The sequence below is a fragment of the Copadichromis virginalis genome, linkage group LG17 (assembly GCF_057382275.1).
Source record: "Copadichromis virginalis isolate Kocher_CV1m ecotype Utaka linkage group LG17, C_Virginalis_male_GT1.1, whole genome shotgun sequence".
NCBI lineage: Eukaryota > Metazoa > Chordata > Actinopteri > Cichliformes > Cichlidae > Copadichromis > Copadichromis virginalis.
The window spans coordinates 4972145-4998001 of NC_140634.1; the positions used below are offsets into that span (position 1 = coordinate 4972145).

Genomic DNA, 25857 nt, shown 5'->3' on the forward strand with positions numbered 1-25857 from the left:
TCGCTTATCCTTTTTCAGGGTCGCAGGGGGCGCTGGAGCTTATCCCAGCTGTCATAGGGCGAGAGGCGGGGAACACCCTGGACAGGTCGCCAGTCTGTCGCAGGGCCAACACACAGGGACAGACAACCATTCGCACTCACATTCACTCGCACATTCAAACCTAGTGACAATTTGGATTATCCAATCAACCTATCCCCACAAGCTGCATGTCTTTGGACGGTGGGAGGAAGCCGGAGTACCCGGAGGGAACCCACGCAAACACGGGGAGAACATGCAAACTCCACACAGAAAGACCCCGGCCTGATGTTGGAATTGAACTCAGGACCTTCTTGCTGTGCGGCAACAGTGCTAACCACCGTGCCACCGTGATAAATACATTTTTATATTATATTATATTATATTATATTATATTATATAAATCTATTGCAGAGATGAACATAAAAAATGAACCAAAACTAGCTATATTGTAATCTAAGGTTATCTTGAAGTTTAGGCATTGACAGAAAAAAATAGTTGCCATTTATAAGAATCCCAGTGTTAAAGGAAGCAGGCTTCTTGTGTCCGATGTTCATATTGAACTGAACCAAGGTTGAACATATCTAAATCTGCTCCTGTAAGCCAAAACTGCTCCTAATAGTATAATATTAATGATTATCTGCTTTTGTTCTGAGACAACATCTATATGTCACACAAAAATTTTACATTTTTTCTAATAGTTCATTTCAATTTGGTGCCAGTTGTCTCCTACACAGCATACGTTAATAATGTTGTTGGTAATTAATATTTTTATAAGTAGTAGTTGACATGTTATATAATTAAATGTTATACATAACTGTAAATTAATGTGTTACATAAAAATTTCTCTATATTAAAAATAAAAGCTGTTCTTAAAAATGGAGCATAATTTTTCATTTTCACGTCCTCTTTTCCTTATTGGTTGTTTTCTTCGTTGTTTGCTTCCTCTTCTTTGTAAAGCAATTATTTTAAATGTCTAATGGAATAACTCTATGGATAACATGACATCATTATCTGTGTTGTTTGTGAGATTTGACTCCTTTTGTAAGTGGTTGTATATTAATATTATTTTAAAAATGAATTAAATAGTTCACTGTCTTCACCATATTGGCAAATTCATGCTTTAAAAACTTTCAAGCATGGATGTAATTACTGTGCGAAAACCATTTTGGCACTGGTATCAAATAAAGACATTAATTTTAAAATGAAAAAAACTGTTGGGACAATTACTTAAAAATGCTCTTTTACTGACAAAGTCTTCCCCCTCGGCTCTGTTACAGCAGATACAATGACAACAGTTATCACATACAAACATCAGACACTTTGTCTTTGATAGCAGGGCATGTTCATCATGCTTCAGTGTCCATTTCACATGGCACAGATGGCAAAAGTATGTGGTGAGTTTTCCTTGTAAAGCCAAAAAGAGCGTCTTACTCATGACTTCCAACTGAACCCCGTCAGATGCGACATGCATTCAAGGCAACAGAGTCACATTATACTTTCAAGATTTGAGGAACCAGTGGTATAACCAGACTCTACATGAGCTATACTGAGGCCAGTCACTGCAAATTAAACTAAAATTCACCTTTACTTTCACTCTTGTAACCTCAGAGTAAGCTCGGTAACGACTGTGGCTACAGCTCTTGCTCAAATCTAAACGTCCGCTTGCATTCTGACCTCTGACAGCTAATGACAGTATATCTGAGCTACCTACAATGTTGAGATTATTCACGAGTGGCTCTACTACACAAATATCACAGCTCATTTCTATGCTGATATTCTGGGGCCAAAACAAAGGAAATCTGTCCTCAGAGTCCTTTGGCTCCTCAAAGGAGTTCATTGTACAAGAGATCACGTTAGCATCATGTTAGAACGTCTCTGTTAACGGGCAAACACTACATCCTGACTTCAACTTCATCCTTTAGTGTTAATTCATGATAGAAACATAGATTTGACCAGCTTTATGTTACATACTGAATATAAACACCCTTGCATTTTGTTTTCTTTGTGTTCTCTTTTACTTAATCTATGGATTTTTACAAGGAGGCCGTAATCACATTTCTCTAAACTGTAAATACATGACTGTGATTTGTAAAGTCACACTTCCACATGATATTCTTGCCATACAACTTTGTTTTGTGTGGTTAAACTGTTAAATGTGAAGCTGATTTATTACTAGGGTTTAGCTTCTTCCTGTTAAATGAGAAACCAGGTGGTCAGACATATGTAAGAAATTTATAAAGACTACAGAGTCTACCATTCCTACCATTCATTCAGCAATCAGAACTGTAAACAGTATTCAATATTCAAGTATTTATTTTAATAAAAACAGTCCTGAAGTAAAGCGTTCTCCTTGAAACACATTCCCTTCGTAGGTCCTCGTAGCATTAGCGATCCTTGCTAGTAGCCCCATCGCTAGCTAAATGTCAAAGTTGGAATCTGTGTGTTGATTGTGCTAGATAATAACATGAAACCTTTTAACCACATTATTGTTATAATTCTTTGATTGTCTCTAAGTGTAAACCAAGCATCTTTGCTCATGTGGTCCGATTAGGTGACAAAAGTGCTCGGCTAGCTCAGTAGAAGCAAAAATCAGACACACTTCTGGATCATTTGTGTATACAAATGATTAGGAATGAACACAATTTCTTTTAAATAATACAGTACGTGTGATTCAAGCGCTGGGTGTCTTTGGCAATCTCGCAATTCTGATAGTCCATTATCAAATACAGCCCATGATCTGCATGTCCCCAGCAGTGTCTGTTGTCTAGTGTCTAGTTTGTGTTGTTTTCTTCACCCCATTACTGCCACTACAGGTTTGTGAAGTGCGATGGAGAATGAAGAATTCACAAAATACTTAAATAATACTAATTAAGCAGTAGGGGTTTGTTTTATAGAGAAACTACAAGGTGATTAACTTTTTTTCTCCTGCAATTACGATCTTACAAAAATTTGGCATTTGTGAATCACTGCAGAATTTTAGGTAACAGTATTTATATGTGACACAGTGTTTTTAACTCACCCCACACTGCGTGGCTGTGCTGGGCATGTCCAAAATGAAAATTAGCTGAACCAGTAGTGGTTGTTCAAGGACTGAGGTGCCCTGATTTGTACATATTTAGCTGCAGTTTTTAATCAAGGAGCTAAAACGGACACATTCTTTTTAACCTTCTTCAGCAATTTACTCATTAGTTTTTTCTTTTTTCTTTTTTTTTTTACTTTTACTTAAAATGTGTCTGATGGGAATCTTTAACATACGATAAAAAAATTGAACAATCAGACAATGTATGAAAAACAAGTCATTCCTAAAACTGTACCAAAGGTTCCACAAATGTCAGTGTTTGAGGTTTCTGTAGCAGCACTACTGCACATTACAGGACTTCTATGCTCCTTCAGACCTTGGTGGCCTTGGTGACTAAGGGCAGCAGAGCAAATAGATTTCCCTGCTGTTGAAGGTCTCGTCTCCAACCCCTATTCAGGATGCACAAGTGTTACTAAGGAAGACACTGTATCACCGCAGGCTCCAAGGGATCTTCAACCAGACCTTCTTTCAAGCAAAAACGAAGTACCCGCAGGCTAATCTCAGTCACAACACTTCCTGTACACTTCCTGTTCAGCGGTCCTCAAGTCTGACATGTTGTGACTTTTGGTACAAGTCCTGTAAGTTCAATTGTGCAAGGCCAGTTCAGGTATCAGGCAGATCAGAATTAACTGAACTGCCTAGTTCTCAGCTGTGAGAGAGAACGAGGCCAAGAGTCTGAGCACCCTCTAGAAAGGCCAGTGTAAATCCTCCAACTCCCCTGATTGACCCATGTTCACGTCCGTCTCCAGCAAGCTCATGATGACCGCCATGGCAGCCTCGTCGCTGCTGAAGCTGCTCAGGCCTGGCACCACCATGCTGTCCAGGTCCAGCTGGGCAGGCTCGCCTGAGTGAAACACGAGCAAAACAAAAAATGAGATCTGAGAAAAAAATAACACCTTTAACAGTGTCCGGTAAGCGGAAAAGAACAGAGTGACGTCAAGTCAAGCAGCCGGAGCCTGAGCTTCAGCAGTGATGGGCTGGAAATGTTCCTACAGTACAACTGCTGTGGGAAACAATATTTGCTGTCTGGACTGGTTTACGCTGCTGTTGTCTTTAAAAATGAAAAAAACAACAACAACAATCTAGCACATGGCTCTGTGTCCAGCTTTTATTTATTTTATGTACTTTTATGTGCCAAAGCATCTCTAAGCAACGCTAACATAATTTAATAAGTGATGTAAGTAACATAATGCATAGCTTTAAAATAATAATAATGAATAATATGTTACTCTTTTTGAATAATGACCAAAAATCTCATCAATAATTTTAGTTTGCTCATTTTTGCTAATTAAAATGCTCATTTTAAAGTAGCATTTTACCATTAGCTTGTGGGAGCTGCTAGGTTAGCTGGTTTCAGTTAGCTTCTTTTGCTTTGGCAAAGTTACAGAAGACACTGGCTTCAGCTTCACTGCTTTAGCATCCTTTTTTATTCTAAGGAAAGACAGAGGCAAAATCATTGGGAAGTGAAGTGATGAAGCTTCAGTTCAGAAACTGTTACATTTTTTAAATGTGTCACTCACTGACTTTACCTCAGTTTTGTGCATGTGTATACAGTATATTCTGCTTTTATGAAGTTTATCCATAAACTGCTGTTGTATTGCCTAAATTTGGATTGCTTGCTTACATCTTTTCTTGGCCTGCAGCTGTGAAATCACGAGTGGGATGCACACCATAAACAGCCGAGGTATTTACTAATACAAAATATAAAGTGGTGCTCAGTTACTCTCGTCCTTCACTGCAGACTGCAGTACAGGAAAAAGAAAAGACAGAAACTGTTAACAGAGTGTATTTGTGATGGTCTTGCTGGCAGTACCTGCGCTTTCAGAAGTTGAGCTGCTCGTCCCTGCTGCCGTCCTTGAGTCAGACTGGGACTGGGACTGTGATGAACTGCCTGCTGCGTCCTCCTGCAACAAGCCATTATACATTAAAACAGCGTGCAGGACCCTGCGCTTCACCTTTCTCCACTGAAGTGTGTAATTAAACTCAGGAAAACAAGCTGCTTTCCTCTTTCTCACACACATCTCCTCCTACATTTGAAGAGTTTCTTGTCTACGGGGATGATGATACACCTTGTGAGGATGCTGTGGTGGAAGTACAGTTCAGAGCTTTGCATTATATAAAGTAATGGCATACTGACAAATCTTGATACTTTAGATAATTATAAAAGTGTTATTGTGAATTCAATCACAATATCGGACCTCCCCATGTCACCATCCAGCCATCTATTCATCCATTTTACAAACTGCTTATTGAATTTAGGCCCACTTTAGGCCACTAAGTGGCCAAGCATGCAGGTTTATTTACTCTGAGAGAAATGCTGAAGTTGCCAGAGGAAGCACAGCGAGTACGTCCAAACTCCATACTCAAAGGCCTTAGCCAACCACGAGGTTCAAACCAGGAACCTTCCTGCTGTAAGGTGGCCCCCATTAAAATGGCATGTTTATCCAAATTTCCATAAAATGATCAACCAGAATGAGAAATACTCCTAATGTTTCACCGGAAAACGAATCGCACCATTCCTCCAAATCCAAACAGTAAAGATTCAGGATTTCAAAAAAAAAGTGCCAGAAGTTCAAAAAAGGGCAAAAACTATAAACTAAAGGATGAAATATTATGAATAAATTAACCCCCAGCAGCACACCAAGCAAACTGATTCCAGTTGGTGCTTCATGGTTACTGTTAGTAACAGTGGGGAAGTTGCCTGTCCTATTATTTAGGTCACTCACACTCCTGCTGGTTTGTGGGGACACCAGTGGACATTTCTCCTGGGCTGGGCCAAACGGACTCGAAGCTCCGCTTGATGGAGATGAGTTCACCCTGTCAAAAAAATTATAAAACATTGGGTCTTGATGCATGCTCAATCATCCAGGTAAGTAAAACACTGGATTTATCACAAACGGGGTTTCAGTGTTATTCTGGATGTTTTTGTACCAAATGTTCAGATTTATTGGAGCATCTATCAGAAAATATGACGCCTTTCTACGAAGAAAAGCAACATGATTTTAAATTCATCGAGCCTTGACAAACAGAGAGTTGACAGACTGTACCTGTAGGAGTCGATGAGCTCATTTGCGATTTGGGTCCCTATGCTGCCAGCGTAGATCATTGTGCCGGTGCCACTGGAGAAGCCGGGAATTACTGGTATTTGCTTTATGTCGTCTTTTAAGGCAGGAGGACAAAAAAAAGCTCAGACAAAAAAGACACATGACAGCACGGTGAATACACGGCTCTGTGTGCATCTCTTACCCTGGAGTGCCTTTGAGCTGCCTGCCTCCTCCTCATCTTTTGTGTGACCGGGCCCCCTGTTGGTGCAATGGAGTATTTTAACTGCTTCATCCAGAACAGAGTTGTATTAAAAGCTTTACTACGGCAGCACGGTGCATATGAAAGAGCAACAATAAAGTTGAAACGACAGCAATTGGTACTTACGAAATAACCCTATTTAAAGACACGATAAACTCAACTTCTTTGGTCCATGGATTTGTGAAACTAAACCACTGACTTTGGAGGGAAACGTAGGAGCCGTATTTTGTTTTAAACTTGTAGCACTGTGTCTCAATCTTCTCTTTGCTTCGAAGCACTGCCAAGAGATTTGACACATGTCATCACAAAGCAAAGTGAAAAAAGTCACTACAAGCGCTTTCCTTTTCTTTTCCTTCTGACCTGAAGACAAACTGAGCTACAGTTATTTTAGCATAGATTCAGTTTGGCATCAGTTGTGGCTTTGCTAATTACCTTGCCTGTGCTTTCCTGCAAGGTGCTGCAGGTCATCTTGGTGAAAGTACTCATAGCAGGATGTGCCGAGAACTTCCTGCGGCAAATAACCAATGACGGTTGTGGCTCTGAGGGGAAAAAAGAGAGGAAAAAGATGGAGTTTAGTGATTCTGGTCTTGCTTCTTTCACTGCCTCTCAGGATTGTGCCAATTAAAAATAGTAGAGGGAAATGGAACCAAAGCAAATACAGAATAGATAACACTTCACAAAAAGGGACACGAAAATTTGCTTAGTCACCTGCAAACAAACAAAGAACGAATCAGGAGCAATCTGATCGCTAACAAAGTTGTTCGTTAGGACTAGAGCTTATAGATTGCTCTATTTAATTATTAGCTACTGTATTTTGCAGTCTAGTGGTATCAGCAATATCCGATAAATTAACATTTTAAAAAGGAGAAATAGGAAAAAAAACAACCTTCAGCTATGATATGAATGTTGGCATTACACAGTTTGTCCACCAGAGGGCACTGTGCCACTTCCCTGTTGCCAAGATGTGTTTCAAATACTACAAATCCAGCGATCAACTGATCGGATCAGAGCTGGACAGAGTGTGGATGGATGTTAGGGGAATGTTATGTTTCGTACATCTGGGCGGAAAAAAAAAAGCAACCTATTAAATTCCTCAATCACCTATAACCAATATAGGCACTGGTCTTAAAAATCCTTTATTGGACAGGCTGTAGTTAATACTTTCCTAATAGCTCCAGATCCAAACCCTGCACAAAACCCCTCCACTAACTATTTATTCATTAGCATGTTCCTCTTTCTGTGCTGCCAAAAAGAGTCATGATTCATAGTTACTGTGGAGGATCTACTGTAACAGCACACAACTTAAACATTACTCAAAAATTACCAACTACTTTTGTATTCCAGGGTAACAATGCAGTTACGCGATGATTGTCTTTACAATTATTGCCTTGTTGAGACTGTAATCATCATATTTAGATACTCATATTCAGTTCACCTGTGCCTAAAATTTAGAGCAAGTAAAAGTAAATTAGAAGATAATAGAAAGAAAAGATACGGTTAGACGGAGGTCAACAAAGCATCAGAATAGAAAAATTAAGCAATATGCCTCGAAAATGGACAACAAAACAAATGAAAAACAGAGTAGAGAAACGAGCGTCTGTGTTAGCGTCACAACTGGAAGAAATGGGCTGAATGACATGTGATTACATCCAGAAAAGCTTAAAAAAAATAACTGCAGAAAACTGGGTTACAGTGACGACAGAGACGGGGTGATAGTGGATGAGTGGATGAAGTGGATGTTCAGTGATGAATCACAAATCCACATTAGTGAAGGAGATGATGCTGGAACCTCTGTGTGGTGCTGTTTGTTGGCGATACAGTCCATTTTATCTTACCACAGAGCAAAGACTGTTAAATCCTTTTTTCAGGAAAAACTTAGGGGGCCAATAACCGTCCTGCAAAGCTGATCTGTCACCCACTATCTGAGAAAAGACTAACTGTGATTCTGGTCATGACTTTTCCTTTGCTTCATGTCTAAAAAATGCTATTAATAATGTCATTTAATGTATGTTTCATGAAACCAAAATATTTAGCCATTAAACACAAATGGGTTTATGTCATATTTGTGGATGGTTTATTTGCTACATTGCAAATAAATCTGACTGAAATTGATTGGAATTTTGGATAATATGTAATAAATAAATGGTTACATTTTGATCAGGAAGGCTAATGAAGAAACAGGGAGATTAGCTTCCAGACAGTTATGAACTAATTCATACTTGACACGCCACTGAAATAGCATATGTTCATTTCATTCAAAAACAGTCGCTTTAAGCTCCTTTAAGTACGATTAGGATCCTACGATAATACAGAGAAAACCTCAACAGTCACACAACCCCATATGAGCAAAAACTTGGTGACAGCAGGAAGGAAAAACTCCCTTTTAAGAGGAAGAAACCTCCAGCAGAATCAGGCTCAGGGAGGGGCAGCCATCTGGTTGGGGGTGAGAGGAGGTAGGAAGACAGATCAAAGACACACTGTGGAAGAGAGCCAAGCCAGAGTAATTAATAATAGTAATTAGTAATAACTAATGATTAGATGGTGTATAAACATATACAGTAAAAAGAAGAAGCAGTCAGTGCCTCACAGGCACAGCAGTCTAGGCCTATTGTAACATAACTAAGCAAGGGTCACCTGATCCAGCCTGAACTATAGTTTTAAGTCTAATCTTGAAAGGAGAGACAGTGTCTGTCTTCTGAATCCAAACTAGGAGCTGGTGTCACAGAAGAGAGGCCTGACAGCTGAAAGCTAGGGTACTTTTAAATACTCTAGTAAGTATTCAAGTAAGCCAGCAGTCAGTCAAGGCTCTGCCAGGGTGATATGGTACTTTGAAGTAGATGTTGGCTTGTTTTATAGTAAGTATTCATTAAGGCATTCCTGATTCGTTCTTCGGCAACTAAGAAAGTTTTCACCTCCCTTATCATAAAGTGTTAGCATAGTATAAATAAGCCTCTCATGTAACATTCATCAGTCACACACATGGGTAATTCATTTAATAAAGTGATTCACTATACTTGTGTTGTGAAATTACTTCCCAAAAAATGAGAAGAGATTTTCACGTGATGCCCTCAAGATGCTCAGGTCTTTCTGAGAAACAACGGCAGACACAGAAATGATTATCTCCACTGACAGTCCGACCGACAAATCTCACACTGCTGCGCTCAGAGGCCTCCACACCACGCAACGCCTCTGCCATTCTTTTCTCAGCAGAACTGCGTGCGCACAACAAATCCATGACTCACGGCGGAAAGATACATGGTGCACATGAATGTAGTTAGAAAGGGGAAACTCACTGTTGATCTACAAAAGTGAACTTGCCGTCAATCGCACAGCGAGTGACGAACTCAGTGGGCTTGACGTTGATGTCTTTGGAAGGCTGATGGGACGCGTGAGAGTAGAGGCGGCACATGGTCACCAGGCACGTCAGGGTCGAGCTTTCCTTGTCGGCGTCGGCCTCCAGCGAGTCCAGCTGGCTGCTCGGCCAGCTCCGCATGTACCCGGTGCAGTGCAGTGTGCAGAATCTGTAAGTGTCTGCAGGTAGAAAACAAGTCGTGTGTATGATATAATATCCTTTCTAGTATTGTTAGATTGTGTTTTGGGTGAACTGTGTATATTTAGTGGCACAGAACATAAAATCAGACCTGGTTTCAACAGTCCAGCTTATTTTTCAGGCAACATGAGGAAGCAGCTACTCCTTCAAACGTCACTCCATGTTAGATAAAAACAACATGCTTTAATTCACAGCTGCCGTTACAGCTTACCTGAAGACAAAAATCTACAGGTATTGTTTAAGTTTCAACACGTGGGTTCATATTTGTTTAAGCTTTTTACAGAAAACCAGAAACTGGGTTGGCCAGTTCCTCTGGTTTCAGACAGTAAGCCTGTCAAAGAGAGGTTTGACTTCTGAATTTCTCATGTGGATTCTTTTAAACAAGAAAAAGCAAACATGAGAACAGTGCTTAACAGTGTAACTCACAGTCATGTGAACAAGAAATCCTCCCGTCTCCTTTTCATATCAAAGGTTTTATGTATCAGGATATGATTTTAAAAAATCACCAGATCTCAACCCAACTTAAATGCTGTGGCTGTGCATAAACAAATGCCTGCAAACTTCAGTAAACTAAAGTAATGTTAGAAACAAGAGTGCGCCAGAATTCCTCCACAACAATGTGAGACGTGGATGAAGTCACACAGAAAACCATTGGCTGCTAAAAGTGCTTCTACAAGCTGCTGAATCACAGAGTGTGTTTCCTTTTCCACACACTGCTTCGGCAACCAATAAAGAGCGAATGGGCTTTTTTGCATTATGTGCTGATATATAAAACCACAAAAGTTAAAGAGGGTGTGCTTTCCTCTTCACATGACTGCCTGTGTTTCAGTAATATTGGTACATAAACCAAATCCATGTCACTCAGGAATAAGATACAGCACATCAGAGTTGTATACACTTAAAATAAAGCAGGAGTGAAAGTGAGCCCTGCCTCTCACCTTATGACAGCTGTGATGTGCTTCAGGATCTTCATGATAGTAAATCAGATTGTCAGTTAAGAAAATAGATTGATGGATAAATAATGCTACTAAATAACATTAAAATATTCCTAATTATTTTAGAATGTAAGTGGGAAAATCATACTGAAGCCTACAATGTACTGTAGACTGTAACGCAGCGGTCCCCAACCTTTTTTGCACCACAGACCGATTTATGTCCAAAAATATTTTCACAGACCGGCCTTTAAGGTGTCGCAGATATATACAGATATATACAACAAAACAAAAGAGGCCGGAGGACCGCTGCTGTAACGGACTGTAAGGCAGTTGCTTGGTTTTTCCACTGAGTGGTACCAAAGCTTCATTTTCTGCTGCACAGTTAGCAGAGTTTGACCAGCTACTAATTTGGTGATTACACAATGGCTAGCAGTGACCTACTTACTGTGCAAAACAACATGTTTTAAATTGTGGCATCTAAGACTAGAAAAAAAAAGTCTTTATGCAGTCATGTTTGTTTCTTTATTTAAGTCACTGTTGATGTGAAAACATACAAGTATCTAGAGAATTAGTAGCTTAATAAGCAGCTCCATAGAACAAGAGAAAATGTGAAGAGAAAAGCCACTCTCATCCACTCTCCACCAAACACTAAGTTCACTCCATGTGCTTGATTTCCTGCAGCTGCCTAAATTTTGGCCATATATATATATATATATATATATATCATATATTTTAATTCATTTTATTTTAATATATAATGTTTTTGGTAGGCATCTTCAGACCTCTTCCTCATCTCTTTAGCTCTGCAGGACCAGGACTGAACCTGAGCGTTTATACAAAGTGGAACAGTTTCAGTCTATTCAATAAATAACTCACTCGGGCTGTTTCTCGCAGCTGAATCACCTTAAGCGCTCTCATCAGAGCAGCGCAAGATAAACAAGACACTCCAAAGTAGCTCTGTCTGAAGCTATGAATAGAGCCAGTGTGTGTGTGTGTGTGTGTGTCTTCACTGAATCTAAATTCGATAAGCAACAATATTAGACTGGTGCAGTTGCTTGAGCCTTCATGTTTCACCAGCATATTCACAGCACGTCGATTATTAATTGATACTTCATATCTACACGTCGTGCCACCTCCAGACTGAACCCACCTTTCTTTTTTGAAGCTGTAGGCAGCGAGTGTTTGTCCTCGTGTTTCTCTGTCAGTCGACTGTGCTTCATGCGGCAGAAGAAGGATCGCCGAGCTCCGGTGGTTAAGTGGGTCGCTCTGACAGGAGCATCCACCTGGACCTGAACCCCAGCTGCACACAGAAGGACCACATTCGTGACTGGGACACGTAGTGCTTATTCTGTTTTTCTAAACATCATCTCATACAGACTACTGTGCAAAACACTCAAGCCACCACTCATTCCTTTACATTTTCCTAAGAAAATAAATAGCAATTAACTGAAATGTGGAAACTTGCATGAAAATAAAGCATATAAGGCAAAAACAAAGGTTGTTCAGTTCCAACAAGCCTGAAAGTCAATATTTGACATGGCCACCTTTATTCTTCAACACAGCATGAACTCTCTTTTGAAGTCAACCGTCTTTAGTCTTCATGAGCACTTCTCCAGGCTTCTTGATGTTCAAAGCTCTCCTTTAGATGTTGGTTTCCTTTTGTTCCTTTTTCTCTTAGGTTGATCCCATACTGCTTCCATAAAGTCCAGGTTCAGGGGAAGGCAATCCATGACTGATAGCATTTTTGGGCTGTGACCCAGGGTTTTGAGTTTATTTTGTATTTTAGTTTTTCTTATGTTAGATTGCATTAATGTTAAGTTCTTGTGTTGTTATTATTAGTCAGGATTTAGTTGAGTTTCAGTCTAGTTTATGTTATCATCCATGTCTCCTTGTTTATGAGTCTTTTTCTGTTTGTCATGTGTTATCATCTCGTCTGTGTAGGTTCCCCTTGTGTGTCTCTCTCTCGCTCCCTCTCTCTGTATTTTGTGTCAAGCTTGCGTGTCCCAGTTCATGTCTCTCCATGTTTCCATGTTTCTTTGAAAGTCTTGTTTCCATGTTCAGTGTGTTAAGTTTTGCTTCCCCTGTGGCATCATGATTATTTGTGTCAGCTGTGTGTATTTAAGTCCTCTGTCTCCCTCTGTTCATTGCTGGTGTGTCTGTTTTCCCTCCTCTGATTCCAGGTACCTCATGATTCTGTTCAGCTTACGTCATGTTTACTAGTTACTAATAAACATGACGTAAGCTGAGTTACTCCCATACTCCTGCTCAGAATCATGTTCATGTCTCGTTTGTCATAGTTTCCACAGCCTAGCTTTTCCCAGTTTAGGTTTTAATTTAAATTTTGGCCCTGCTCATTTTTGCCTTGTTTTGTAATCATGTTTTTTGGCCAAATAAACATTTTTTGTTAAGATTCAGTACCGTCTCCTTCCATGTCTGCACTTGGGACCACGTCACAAACACACCGGCTGCCCCGCTGTTTCAGTTTTATTGTATGTTTTTCTGTTCAGGTATGCTTTTACTGCACTGACGCCTTTACCATGCTAAACAAAATATAGCAAATTTTAGAAACTGAACCAATCAGATTTTCCTAATCAGACAAAAATCTGGCCTATTCTGTTTTTTTTTTTATGATTCTTGTCTATATTCATAATTTGATCAGTTATGTCAAGATCTTGTGATCACTTTCTTTATGACATGACAATTAGATACTGTTCATCTGCTGTAGATAGTTTTTTTTGGGCTGGCACTGTCATGGTCCTGGGCCATGTGGGCCCAGTATTCTTAGTTTCCATGTATTTTTGTATCTTGTTCCTTATGTGCGTTCCCTTTGTGACTCTCACCCCCTGTGTGCCCCTCTGTGTATCTGTGAGCCTTCGTCTCTCCTTATGTTTTATTCCATGTTTCCCCTGCCCGTTATGTCTAAGTTTTCCCCGTGCTCTCTCTCCCCCCTGTGTGCCCTCTCTGTATTTATGAGCCCTCGTCTCCCTTTGTGGTTGTTCCATGTTTCCCCAGCCCGTTATGTCTGTGTTTTTCCCCGTGCTCTCTCTCCTCCTGTCTGAACCTCTGTACTTCCTGTTTGACTCTGCCCGTCTCCCGTCAGTGTCTCGTTATGGTTATCTGTGTCAGCTGTGTTCCCCGTGTGTTCCCACTTTCCTCGTTAACCCTCTGTGTATTTCTGTCTGCGTCTCCCTCTGTTCGGCGTCGCGTTCTCCCTCATGCCGTGTATGGTTCTCCCCGTGTCTTCCGGTATATGTTACTTTAGCTTCTCCCAGTTTAGTGTAGTTTTGTATTGCTTTTGTATCATCATTATTGTTTATCACTTATCAGCAATAAAGCTGCATTTTTGAGTTTATCCCCCGTGTCTGTGAGTTTGCAATTTGGGTCCTCATCCTGCCTGCCACACGGCCGAAACATGACAGGCACTCCTTTATATTGCTTCATATTGTCCACTTGTTTAGTTTTTCTCAGTTTTCTTTTAAGGCACACTGCACACCATGACAGGATATGTGAAATTATGTCAGAGACGCCTAATAATAGCTCTTGGTTGGTGCAAACATACTATTTGATGACTGTTAAATTGTGTTATCATTGCTATTTTTCATAAATAAAAAAAAAAACCAACTGAATTTGTGGTTTTTCCTACCCTGTTACTGGCATCAGGGTGCTAGTAACAAAGTGGCTAAAAATACAATTTCCAACTTGACTGATAAGTTGTCTGCATACACACTGTCACTCTGTGTACACCTCACCTAAGCACACTGAGTTCCTTGTTTTGCTTCAACTCAATTTTATTTATATAGTGCAGAATCATAAGAAAAGTCACCTCACTGTGTTTTATATTGTAAGATTAAGACCCTACAAAACTCTAGGTGAGACTCAAACAATGAAGCAACCCCCTATGAACAATCACTTGGTGACAGTGGGAGGAAAAACTCCCTTTTAACTGGAAGAAACCTCCGGCAGAAGCAGGTTTAGGGAACAGCAGCCATGTGCTGCAATCAGTTATAATTGAAGGGAAAACAAAAAAAAGAAACAGAGGAGAAAAGAGACCCAGTGCAAAGGGAGAAAGAAGACAAAAATATAATAACATGCTGCAGTATTGCATAAACAGTGGACACTGAAAAGAGGCGAGTGGTGAAGAAGTGCACAGTGCCTATGGGAGCATTTCCAAGGGATGGTTCAGGGTCACCTGACCCAGCTCAAACTATCAGCTTTAGCAAAAAAGAGAGGAACTGTTGCTCAAGACCATGTTGAAAAGAAATCACAAGAAAGACTGTCTCCTTGGAAGAAATAAGGAAATGAGGTGTGGCTCAAGACATTTGCACAATACTGGAGCTCCGGTGGACTTACTTGCTGCATCAAGAAGACGCTGACGAGGGTACATCTCTGACGAAGACAGCTGTTCCTTCACTTTGTTGATGTCTTTGTGGTGGATGAAATCAAACAAGCTCTGCCCAGTCAGTTCCAACTGTGAATACAAATGTTGTACATCTATTTACTCAGCTTTTTAATGTTTAGTAAATTCAATTTCATTTAATTTTTTACAAAGCACTAAGTCACAACTACAGCGCCTCAAGGCACTTTAGTTGCACTAAGGTAAAGGCCCTACGATAATACAGAAAAAAAAACAAAAATCAGACAAGTTCCTTTGAGCAAGCACTTGGCAACAGTGGGAAAGAAAAACTCCCTTTTAACAGGAAGAAACCTCCAGTTGAACCAGGATCAGGGCGGGGCAGCCATCTGCTGTGACCACTTAGAGGTGATTGGAAAAGAAGAGCGAAATATAAAGTTTTAGTCTTAAATGCACTTTTTTCCACTGCTCTGTATGGTCTAAGTAAGGGCTGATATCATTGGTACACAGCCTTGGCTGTGAGCACAGAATCCCCACCCAACTGCTATTCTAATGTTTTTGTTTGGAAGTGACAGCCAACCATTATACACTGTATATTAGCAGCTAAATCATGCTGTGCCTTTTTTTCACTTTCAGTGATGTTATCTCCTTGTACATAATCCACTGCCATGCAGACATGGACTCGTTTCTTAGAAGCTTTTCTTTGCTATCCCTCCTAATCACCATTCCTCTCTGCTTGCACACAGTGAGTCTTAAAGTTGAAACTGTAGAGCAAAGCATGCACTACAGAGATACTTTCAAAAATGTATCAAAGCTTAGAGATTAATAGCTGTGCAGAAACATCAGGGCATTGCCTTGATTATTAACTTTTACTTGCAGTGCTGAGTCTTCATCAGAGCATCAATAAAATGCTTCATACTGAACAACAATTTATGTGAACACTGAGTTGTAAAGATTTAGTTCAGCCACAAAGGACTGTGGATAGTGTGGAACATTTACAAATGAATTTATTCTAAAAATAATAATAATAATAATAAAAATATAAAACTTCTACTCTGAGCGTCCAAAAGGTTAAAAAAAAAGTTTTCATATTGTTTCCTTGATTTAACAAAAGCCAAGAGGTTGGTTACTAACACTTACTGCAAACAGGAAGCAACATTAGCCTTTATCTGGTGATGAATGCAGATCCACTTCAATCCACTTTTGTTCTGTTTTTGGGCTCCACCATCCCCTGAGGGAAATGTCTGGCTCTTCATCTTCTAAATGTTACTATACCTGTCATTTGATGCTGGGCAACTGCACAACTAAAAACTACATCTTTTTAAATTTAAGGTCATTTAATGACCTGTTTTTAAAAAGCAATTCCTGACAGTACATGTGAATATAAATGGTCACCATGAAGGTGTTGTCATATACAACTAACTGCATTGGCAATAGCCAACACTGACTGTACTGACAACTAAAGAGTGAAATATTAATATTCTATCAATAATATAATATTGATAGATTAATATTGATATTAGTGTAAAATTGTTACGGCTCCAGACTCTCTTCACTTGCCTCACATATTCAGTGTAGATTATATACCAGAGGCCGTTCCTGATTCATATATATATATATATATATATATATATATATATATATATACATATACATATATATATATATATATAAAATTAGGTCCTATATATATAATATAGGACCTAGCTATTTTACAAATTTTGTGAGGTACTTTGTTCAGTTTTACCGATCTGTACTTTTACATCTTCATTTTGCTAACATTCAGAAAAAGAGAGAGCTGCAACCAGTAAATGAATATTGCAAGTCGTGTGGTGGGAGGGTAACACACCCGGCTAAAGTTGAGGATCTTGGAGACGGATTCGGAGATGAACAGGATTTTCGCCCGGTCACAACTTACGACTAAAAGGAAACCATCGGCAGCCTGGTAGATACACAGAAATACGTGTTAATAAAAGCATAAAAGCGTGAATGAAACAGACGTACGAGGACATACCCTCAGCAGAAGGTGTCTGAGGTCATCGTGAGGCAGGATGGAAGGCTTGCAGGTGGTTTCTGAAAAGGCGCTGCCCATCCCAGCTGAAAGCAGGGGAGCTTTTAGAGTGACAAAAATCAACATCACTGACCACTTAAATCACCACGTGGGTTAAGAAGTACCTTTGAGGGCTTTCAAGTGCTGCACAGCCTTCCGCAGCACAGTGAGTTTGTCAAGCTTTCGAGCCATGGGCTGACAGGCAGGGATCATGGCAGCCAGCTCATCAATCAGATTGTTCATTTTGTCTCTCCGCCGCTTCTCAATTTGACGGTGAGGCTCCCTGTAGGCACATTCAGCCATTAGACAGTCTGTATCTTAGAACTTGAAAGGGGAATGCATAGCTACATTACTACCTGCTGTGTCTTTTCTGGGGGGAAAAATAATTACCTGGAAATTGTAATGGAGCTATTTTAAGACTGTCTAAGTCATTAGGGTTTTAAATAGCTGACATCTTAAACTAAATGAGACCAAGGAAAGCTACATGAGACTTTTTTTAAAGCCACAGACGGCGCAGTCGTTTGATATAAAAATAGAATCACCTGAAGCATTTCATTTTGACTTGCTGATCCTCCCCTTCAGATCTGCAAATGAAAGCATCAAAAATCAAATTCTTTTTTCAGCACGGTCTAACTCAATGCAGATACAGCGGACAACTCAACGTACCTGCTGAGGTCATCGTCCATTTGGATGTCAAGGCTTTGCCTGTGAGATCGGTTGGACAAACGGTGCGTCATTTAGTTTGTGTACATTGTACCATATAATTTTAGCTACAGGCATAAACAAGAGTGAAATGTCTCAGAGTTTGTTTTTTCTTCTTAGACAACATAACACTGCTCTTACTGTACATGCGCATCTGACCTCTCCTCCACATCTCCCTTTCGTTTCCTTGGCAGCTCGACAGCTGGCAGCAAGGAGCCTGCTTGGCTTGGCCCTTCATCCTCTGGAGCAGGATCTGATACATGAAAACAATCACCACAGTGATGTGAGAAGCTACAAATGAACACAGTACAACAACCTTGATCTTTCTAATAACGCTTGCTCTGTTTACACTATGAATGAATGAATGGAGGCTGGGGTTTCTGATTTTAATGAGTTGACTTTATATCAAATGAAAATACCATTAAAGATCTTAAAAAACACGTTGAGATTATTCTGACAGTCAAAAATCATCACCCAGGTATCTGGTATATCAGTGGTATGTGACTAAAAGGAGGAGACTTTATTTAGTAGGCTAAAGACTTTTTTCATCTACATGTATGAGTGAATAAATAATGCTTAATTTGAGTTTTGAAGGTTAACAAACTCAACTGTTTTACTGTGTTTTGCTGTTTACAAATTATATTTTTGAACATACACAAATTGTTTGTCTTTTTGAAAACGAGCACCATCAGAATGACTCATATAATTTTTTCTGCATTAACAGGCGGAAAGTATTTTTGAAGGCTGAAATCTCAGCCAGGAATGCTCACTTTAAAGGCTGACCCAAAAACAATTTTATAGCTGGACAGCTCATTTATTTTTCCCATTTTGCCCTGTTTTCTTGCCAATTTTCATACACACATTCTGTTTCTAGGCAAACTTTTGATGCACTGGCTAAAAGTTGCCGTTACATGGCGCCAAACCCCCATGCTATGCACTCCTGCAGTTTAAATAGGGTTTGGCCCATTGTATTCACTAATGCTTATATAATACTGTAACACTGACCTACTTCTTACTCGGGGATCCCATTCTATAAAGTATGACATCTATTTGTGAGGAAAAATGTTTTGATAAAGTGACAGACACGTATCTAGGTGAAGAAAAGCAAATAGCACAATACTCAAACTGAACAAAAAACCCATTTTATGTTTGAATCTTTAAAGTACAATAATATATATTGTAAATAAAAGTTTATTTTTAACAGAAAACCCAGAGGTTGTCACAGTGACCCTTTTCTCACGTACATGTGTCCCACTAACAAGCACAGCAAGCTTTCACTATCAACAAAAACTCTTACTATGAGATCAGGGCCCGACTGAACTTTAATGATATTGACATCATTTCTTTAATCCCTCCAGAGGAGTTTAGTGGGTCATCACTGACGCAAAAGTGAAATGTGGGAGTGACACTTGCAGGCTCTCACTTCCACCCACCATGGCTTTTCACTGCTAGTTGCTGCACCACACACTTTTTTTTCCCCGTTTCTTTGTTAGTCAAGAAATGTGTTCTCCTGCCACCTGCACCAGCACTGCCAAGTCATATTTAAAGCAATGCCCCTTGCTTTTATCGGTGCAAAGTGCACGTCTAGACGGTCAACACTGAGTCACGCCCAAGCTGAGAGCACCAGTCGTGACTAGAGTACTGATGAGAGGCCAAGCCAGCCTGCAGGGTAGCAGATGACATACCATATTACAGAAACGCAGGAACACAGGCCACCACCTGTGGTGGAAATGCACAGGAGTGTAACTCAGTATGAAACAGAGTCAGCATGTTATGACCTACATGTACTTCTCCACCTTTAAGTGTACCACTTGAATCACTTCAAGGTATTTGGAGGTGGGGATGTTTTGGGGTCTTTTGTGAGCTCACAGTTTCTTTTTGTGGGTGTGATTTATGTTTGAGTTCTTTGTTATTATTTTTGTATGCTCTGGCTCTACACCACCCACACCAAAGGATCACTTTTTCTCAAAGTCTTCATTTGGGTCTTACCTGCGGTTGAGGGAAAAAGTTTGTATATGGCCTGATTTAGTTTGTTGATACCCTAAAAAAACTATAATACACCACTTAAAGTAGCACAGTTACTCTAATTTAATACATTATAAACCAACACGTAGCCATTTTCTTGATAAGCTAAAAACGATGACTCTCCCACATAAGACAAATAAACAAAAAATAAATGTAGCCCTAATTGTGTGGACAGCAGGGGCTTGCAGATAACTAGCTACTGGAAGGCTTTTAAGTTGTGATGACACCATTACCTAAACATACTGACACCAAACACTAACTGGGATTTTGCACTTAAGCTCAGAATATGCGGCTTTCAACAACACAATTATAGATATGATACAAATTATCTTACCAACTAGTAATGACAGGTTTTCCATACCATGCTGGCACAAAAACATAGAGGTGCTTTCAGAAAATGTCCACAAGTGTGACGTACAGGGGCTGTCACACCAGAGGTCAAAAACATCACACAAGAGGACGTGATATCTTTAAAACAAATAAATCAAACACGTTTGAACACTTTTTATTCCTTTTTGGCCACTTTCAAATTCAGCAGTTCCTGAAATTAAAATATTTGCTGCTATGTGTGTGTGTGTGTGGGGGGGGGGGGGGGGGGGTAAATTGCTAATGTTATGTCATTAGAATAAGGATCTAAGCGTGACGAGTTTGGAACTTTAATCTTTTTAGAGTGTAGAAAATATGAATGGGAGAGGCAGGACAAAAAGGTACACACAGAAAATGAACAGAGATCCACACAGAAGGGAGGCAATCCTAACAGGACAGCCAAAGGAAAACAAAATTTACTTAAAAATATCACTTCTCGCATATCTTGATCAATTTAGTTTCATACCAAGTGACTGAATGACTGCCTGTTATTAAGAACAAAGAAAGGAACTGTTGTTGCTTTGGTTACCTTAAAATATTTGACACTATTTGAACTTGTAAATAGTTGATGACATTTCATTCACAATAGACTGATTCCATTCAAATTTGAACTTGACATTTCACAAATTTAATGAGAATTACCACAAAGACACAGCTACTAAAAGGGAAACAAAATAACTACAAAGAAATGTAAAATAAGTAGAAAGAAACACAAGTTAAGTAGAGATAGACACTAAACAACTACACAATGACACAGGACTTCAAAATGATTAATTTAATTACAAAGCGTTAATTACAAAGAGATATACAATGAGAAGGAACAAGCAGAAATAACTATAAAGAGTAACCAAATGACTGCTAAGAGACACAACACTACGACAAGAAACAAAAGACACAGAATAACTCCAGTTAAACGTTAACTACAAAGAGTACTAAAATACACAAAACTAATAAAAAGAGGTAGAAAAACACAACAAAAATACATGCAGTGAGACTTAAAATGACCAGAAAGACACAAAAAACATGGAAAATGATGACAAGTGGGGAAAAAAGCACCACCTTCTATCTCAGCTGAATACTGAAGGTTAACTTCAGTATTTTCAACCAGCAGCAGGACATGAATGTATCAGTCGTGGTCTTTTGAACCTGTAAAGAAGGGTGTGTTCTGTGGCTCAATGCCTCGTAATTTTTCCATTGCTATAAACTATCTGGTTTACACAACAAAGAGCAAGGTGATTGGTTTAAATTGGTTATTAGGCACTCATTTATTACACTGCACAGATAAATACGACCTTTTGTGTATCTTTACACAATTTTACTCATTTGAGAAATTAAACCCATTTGATTTAATAGGGCCCCAGTTGTTTTTTAGTTAACCCTGTTAAAACCATGTTTAGATGTTATACAGTTCAGTACACAATAACCACCCATTACATTCATTTAGATGACAAAAGCTGAAAATGTAGAAGCTTTATTGAATCAGAATTGATAGCAGAGGTGTTTTACTGGACTGCATTTCATTTCATAATGTGCATAATAAAGTAAATGTCACATTATTCCAAGGCTCAGTGTCTCTGCGTACTTCTGGTAACATAACATAATAGCAGGGTTGTAGTTTTGGATGGATGCAGAAAGGTCAAGCCCTAAATCCTACAGTTACAGTGCAATATGTTCTGGGTTATTTCTGGTCAACTGACCTACAATTTCCTACAACCGCTAAAACCAGTACATGCTATTGCTAAGGATGTTTTGCAATAAGAGAATATTCTTTTACAAGTGGCACAGGGGCTATTCTGTTACAAAGCATGCGTTTTTTAACCTATACTGAGGTCAATGTACAGTTTACCAAAAAAATGTTCACAACAAAATAATATCTGAGTCTATGATTCTTTAATTGAGGTATTTATAGAGCAAATCACACAGTATTAAAGTATTTTGAACATGTATTTTAAGAACTGCATTTACCCCATTTAAACATACTTACTTAATTAACTGCCTAACAGTAACAATCAGTTTGAAGATGAAATCTTGTATTTAAAAGTTTGGTAACAGTTGTGTGCAGTTAAACATTTTAGGGGCTAGATTGTGTGGGATTAGGGTAGAGAGTTAATGTGATGGTTTCAACATTTACAGTAAATGATTACAGTGCTAACAGCTGTACTTTAAAATACTGACAGGACCATTTGAAATATATGGATTTACAGAGGAAAATTGGGTTATGTATGGCTTAAGAGGGCTTTATATTTTCATGCATGTTGTCATTGTGATAGCCTTTTAGCACAGAGCTAATAGTTTTACTACCATGAAATAAGTTTATCCACACTATTTACATGGTGATGTTACATTTGCAACCCAAATGGCTGTACTTAAGATTAGCTTTTGTAAAACAACAAAGGGCCAAATGCATATTCATGAGCACGAAAGACAAAAGGAGGGCAAGGCAGCTTTGAAGGAAAATGCTTTAGAAAATACCCAACTGGAAATTCTGGGTGCTAAAGTTTCATTGTTGAAAAGTGAAAATTTTAGTTTTCACATATACATAATGCACCTTACTCACAGTGGCTAGTTTGAGAGAAAATAACAAGTGAACACAGGTGTTACTAATCCATTTAACCAGGGCTTTGACCCAAACAGAATATCACTAATGTCATTAGTAACACCTGTGTTACCTACTGTTCCTGTCAAAATATCATACTGGGGAAAAGCGATACATTCACAGACCTGCCATTTAATCTAAACAAGAGGCTACTTTTTGTTCGTTTTCAGGAGTTGTACTTTTAATGTGGTATTTGACAATAGCTTTCATATTCTCGTCATAATTTTAGATTGTATTTTGAATTAAATAACGTAAGGGGTTTACATCAAGTGTCTTTGCACATTTTATATAAACTGTATGATTTCTTTTCAATACCTAGATTTGAACTAATCTTCCATGAATGTAGCTAGCACTGAAACATATTTTTCAGACGTATTTACGCCCTGTAATGATTTACTCCTGTGCATTGTACTGTGTTTACCAGAATGTTAGCACTTAGACCACCGTGGTTCAACTTTTTTTTAAAAGTTCCGGTGATGGTTTAACCCCTTTGTGTTTTAATATCCCGCTGTTAGTCTGCATTATTTGAACTGAAGGGTTTGGTAGCTGACATTCCTCTGTGCTTCTTGGTACGGCTCGGAAACGGTAGGGAGCGACTGCTTCCCTCTGCTGCACACCGAAGGCAGAGCTGCTCTACTGCTCTACTGACCCAGTTTCTGAAAGAAGCTGAACGAGAAAGAATGTTGGGGGGGCAAATCTCGAGGAACCACGTGACAATATAAGCTCCTCGAGGCCAGTTTGGTGAAGGTTAGGCAAATATTAATATCAGCACCAGGCTTAGAGAAGACGCCGGGTTTTCGCAAAGGAACCGCTTGTTAGCAAAGTGTAAAAGTATTTCTGGGCTTTTGGGATGAAGTCGTCGTCATGGTTACAGTGACGTGTTTTTATCGTGAGTGTGAAGTTCGCCGACAAAACTCCCCCCTCCGCTCGCGTCCCCCTCCCTGGAAACGAGCACCACATAGTACGGGAATGAATGGAGAGGGTGTCACGCGCGTTGCCAGCCGACGCGTTCGGTTTTAGGAGGCAGGTGCCAGCTGCTCGAGACACCGGTGCGACGCACTGTAGCGGCTGGTCCAGCAAGGCTACTGCGACTGCTGCCACTCGGTTAAGTGTTATCGTTACTGCCGCTGTGAGGTCGTCTGCTCTCAATGTCTCTGTAAAGTTCTTTTTTAAGTAACTTTCACTCAATATAACCTAACTTGCCGTTAAAGAAAAAACACGTCAAGGGACGAAAGAAGTTCAGAACTAATTCGTGGAAGAAGGCATACCACTAGTGCTTAATTTATTTTTTCAGCTAATTGAAGGAGAAAAGTAGTTGCCCCAAAGAATATATTAAAAAGAAGCAAAGCTAAGCTACCCACAATAACCACAACGTCAAGCCGGAGCCCCTACCTGCTGGCCTCTCCGCCGTCCCGTCAGAGCCCCCAGCCGACATGCCTACGGACTGCAGCCGGTGTGCCCGGTGAAGGCTTCGCAGCGCCGCGGCGCATGAGGAGCCACCAGCTGTAGTAGTAGCAGAAGGAGAGGAGGGAGGTTAGGAGAGCCGGGGTGTCGTATAATTGACTTCATTTTTCCCTCTCACCCGACTCCTCCTCCCCCCTATCTGTTTTTTTACAAGGGGGGGGGGGGGGGGGGGGGGAGTAGAAACGTAAGGGATGGGTGAGAGTGGAACACCCAGGTCCTTTAGGAAACAAGGGAAGAGTTCACACTTGTCTCGTCCTTAATCGCCTGCTCGCTTCATTCACAGCCGTGTTCACTCGACGGTGTTATAAGCTGCTGAGTCCATTCATATCAGCGCGACTAGAAGTCATGAATCAGCGTCACGTTAGTCGGAATGGAGAAAAAAATCTGTCAAAAATAACCTATTCGCTGCGTGACGATAACATTCGTAGGAAATCGGTTATTTGAATGTACTGCTGTTTTGAAAACGCACTTAAAAATGTCAGCTTTTACTGTAAAGGGGTTTATCTTCGTTTTAAACCGTTGTTTTGGCATTTGGATGCTGGGAATAATAGTGGCACAGACTTGAATTTCCATTGGCACACCTTGGATATGTTAAAAGTCTGTCAGGAAGTGGATGGTCTGCCAGGAAACGTGGGATGACGCCGTGACGGCGCTAATAAACGAGCTCTCATTCATACAGCCGGCCTTGGCTTGACAGGACCGGTGAGGGATTGGTTTACCCGATGCAGCGCACGTTTTGGTGACCTGAAAAAGTACCAAGTGCGCGTCACCGATCTGACTTTGCTACTCTCTCGCGTTCCTCCAAACAGAGCTGCCACGCGACAGATGTCTCACTCTGAACTTATTTCCTGGAACCAACACGATCGCGTTCATGGGCTAACATTGAAGGAGTATATGGGATTAAACCAAGGTGGTCCTGCTAGACTGAGATTTTGAAAACTACAAAGTCGTTTCCTCTTTCATCAGAAGAAACCGAAAACCGTTATGTCCAAGCATGAACGTGTACACACAATAAACACATGTACATACATCAGCAACAACTTCAAAAAAACAAACATACCCATTATATCACGGATGTTAAAATCATCGCCCCCTGGGCCTTAAGTCTGACACCCATGTAATATTTGATTCCCTTCTGCCCTGCTGCTGGACACGGGGGTTGGGGTATCTGTGGACCAGGCTTATCCCAGCACATCTTATGGATGCTTGATGGGATTGTTTGGGGAGATGTTTTGGGGTGATGTGGAAGCAAACACATCACCCCACCGCTGTCGGGTAGTGTCCTTTCAATGGAGTAGGGGTCTCTGTTGTTCACGTCACCCACCTGTGATCTTAATGCTAGAATATGTGCAAACATTAAGCTAAGGTAGAAAGTTGGCTAAGACTGGGTGAAAATGTCTGTAATTTGGGGGTTTCCT

The 25857-nt window shown here is 40.0% G+C and overlaps 1 protein-coding gene across 2 annotated transcripts; it reads right to left on the reverse strand.

The window, feature by feature from the left end:
- Positions 1-1245: 1245 nt before the first annotated feature.
- On the reverse strand, positions 1246-24576 carry LOC146688838 (basic helix-loop-helix ARNT-like protein 2). Of its 2 annotated transcripts, none has more exons than XM_085435881.1 (17): positions 24368-24576; positions 18148-18241; positions 17953-17991; positions 17829-17870; positions 17412-17569; positions 17251-17333; positions 17086-17178; positions 15236-15353; positions 12036-12185; positions 9694-9931; positions 6833-6939; positions 6527-6677; positions 6344-6399; positions 6145-6256; positions 5824-5914; positions 4911-5001; positions 1246-3941 (listed from the first exon to the last, which is right to left on the reverse strand). In XM_085435881.1, the coding sequence occupies exons 1-17, from the start codon at positions 24408-24410 to the stop codon at positions 3784-3786; spliced, it is 1824 nt and encodes a 607-aa protein (XP_085292007.1). In that variant the 5' UTR covers positions 24411-24576; the 3' UTR covers positions 1246-3783. The 2 variants fall into 2 exon arrangements, with proteins under 2 accessions (XP_085292007.1, XP_085292006.1); XM_085435880.1 differs by having other exon boundaries at positions 18130-18241.
- Positions 24577-25857: the final 1281 nt, after the last annotated feature.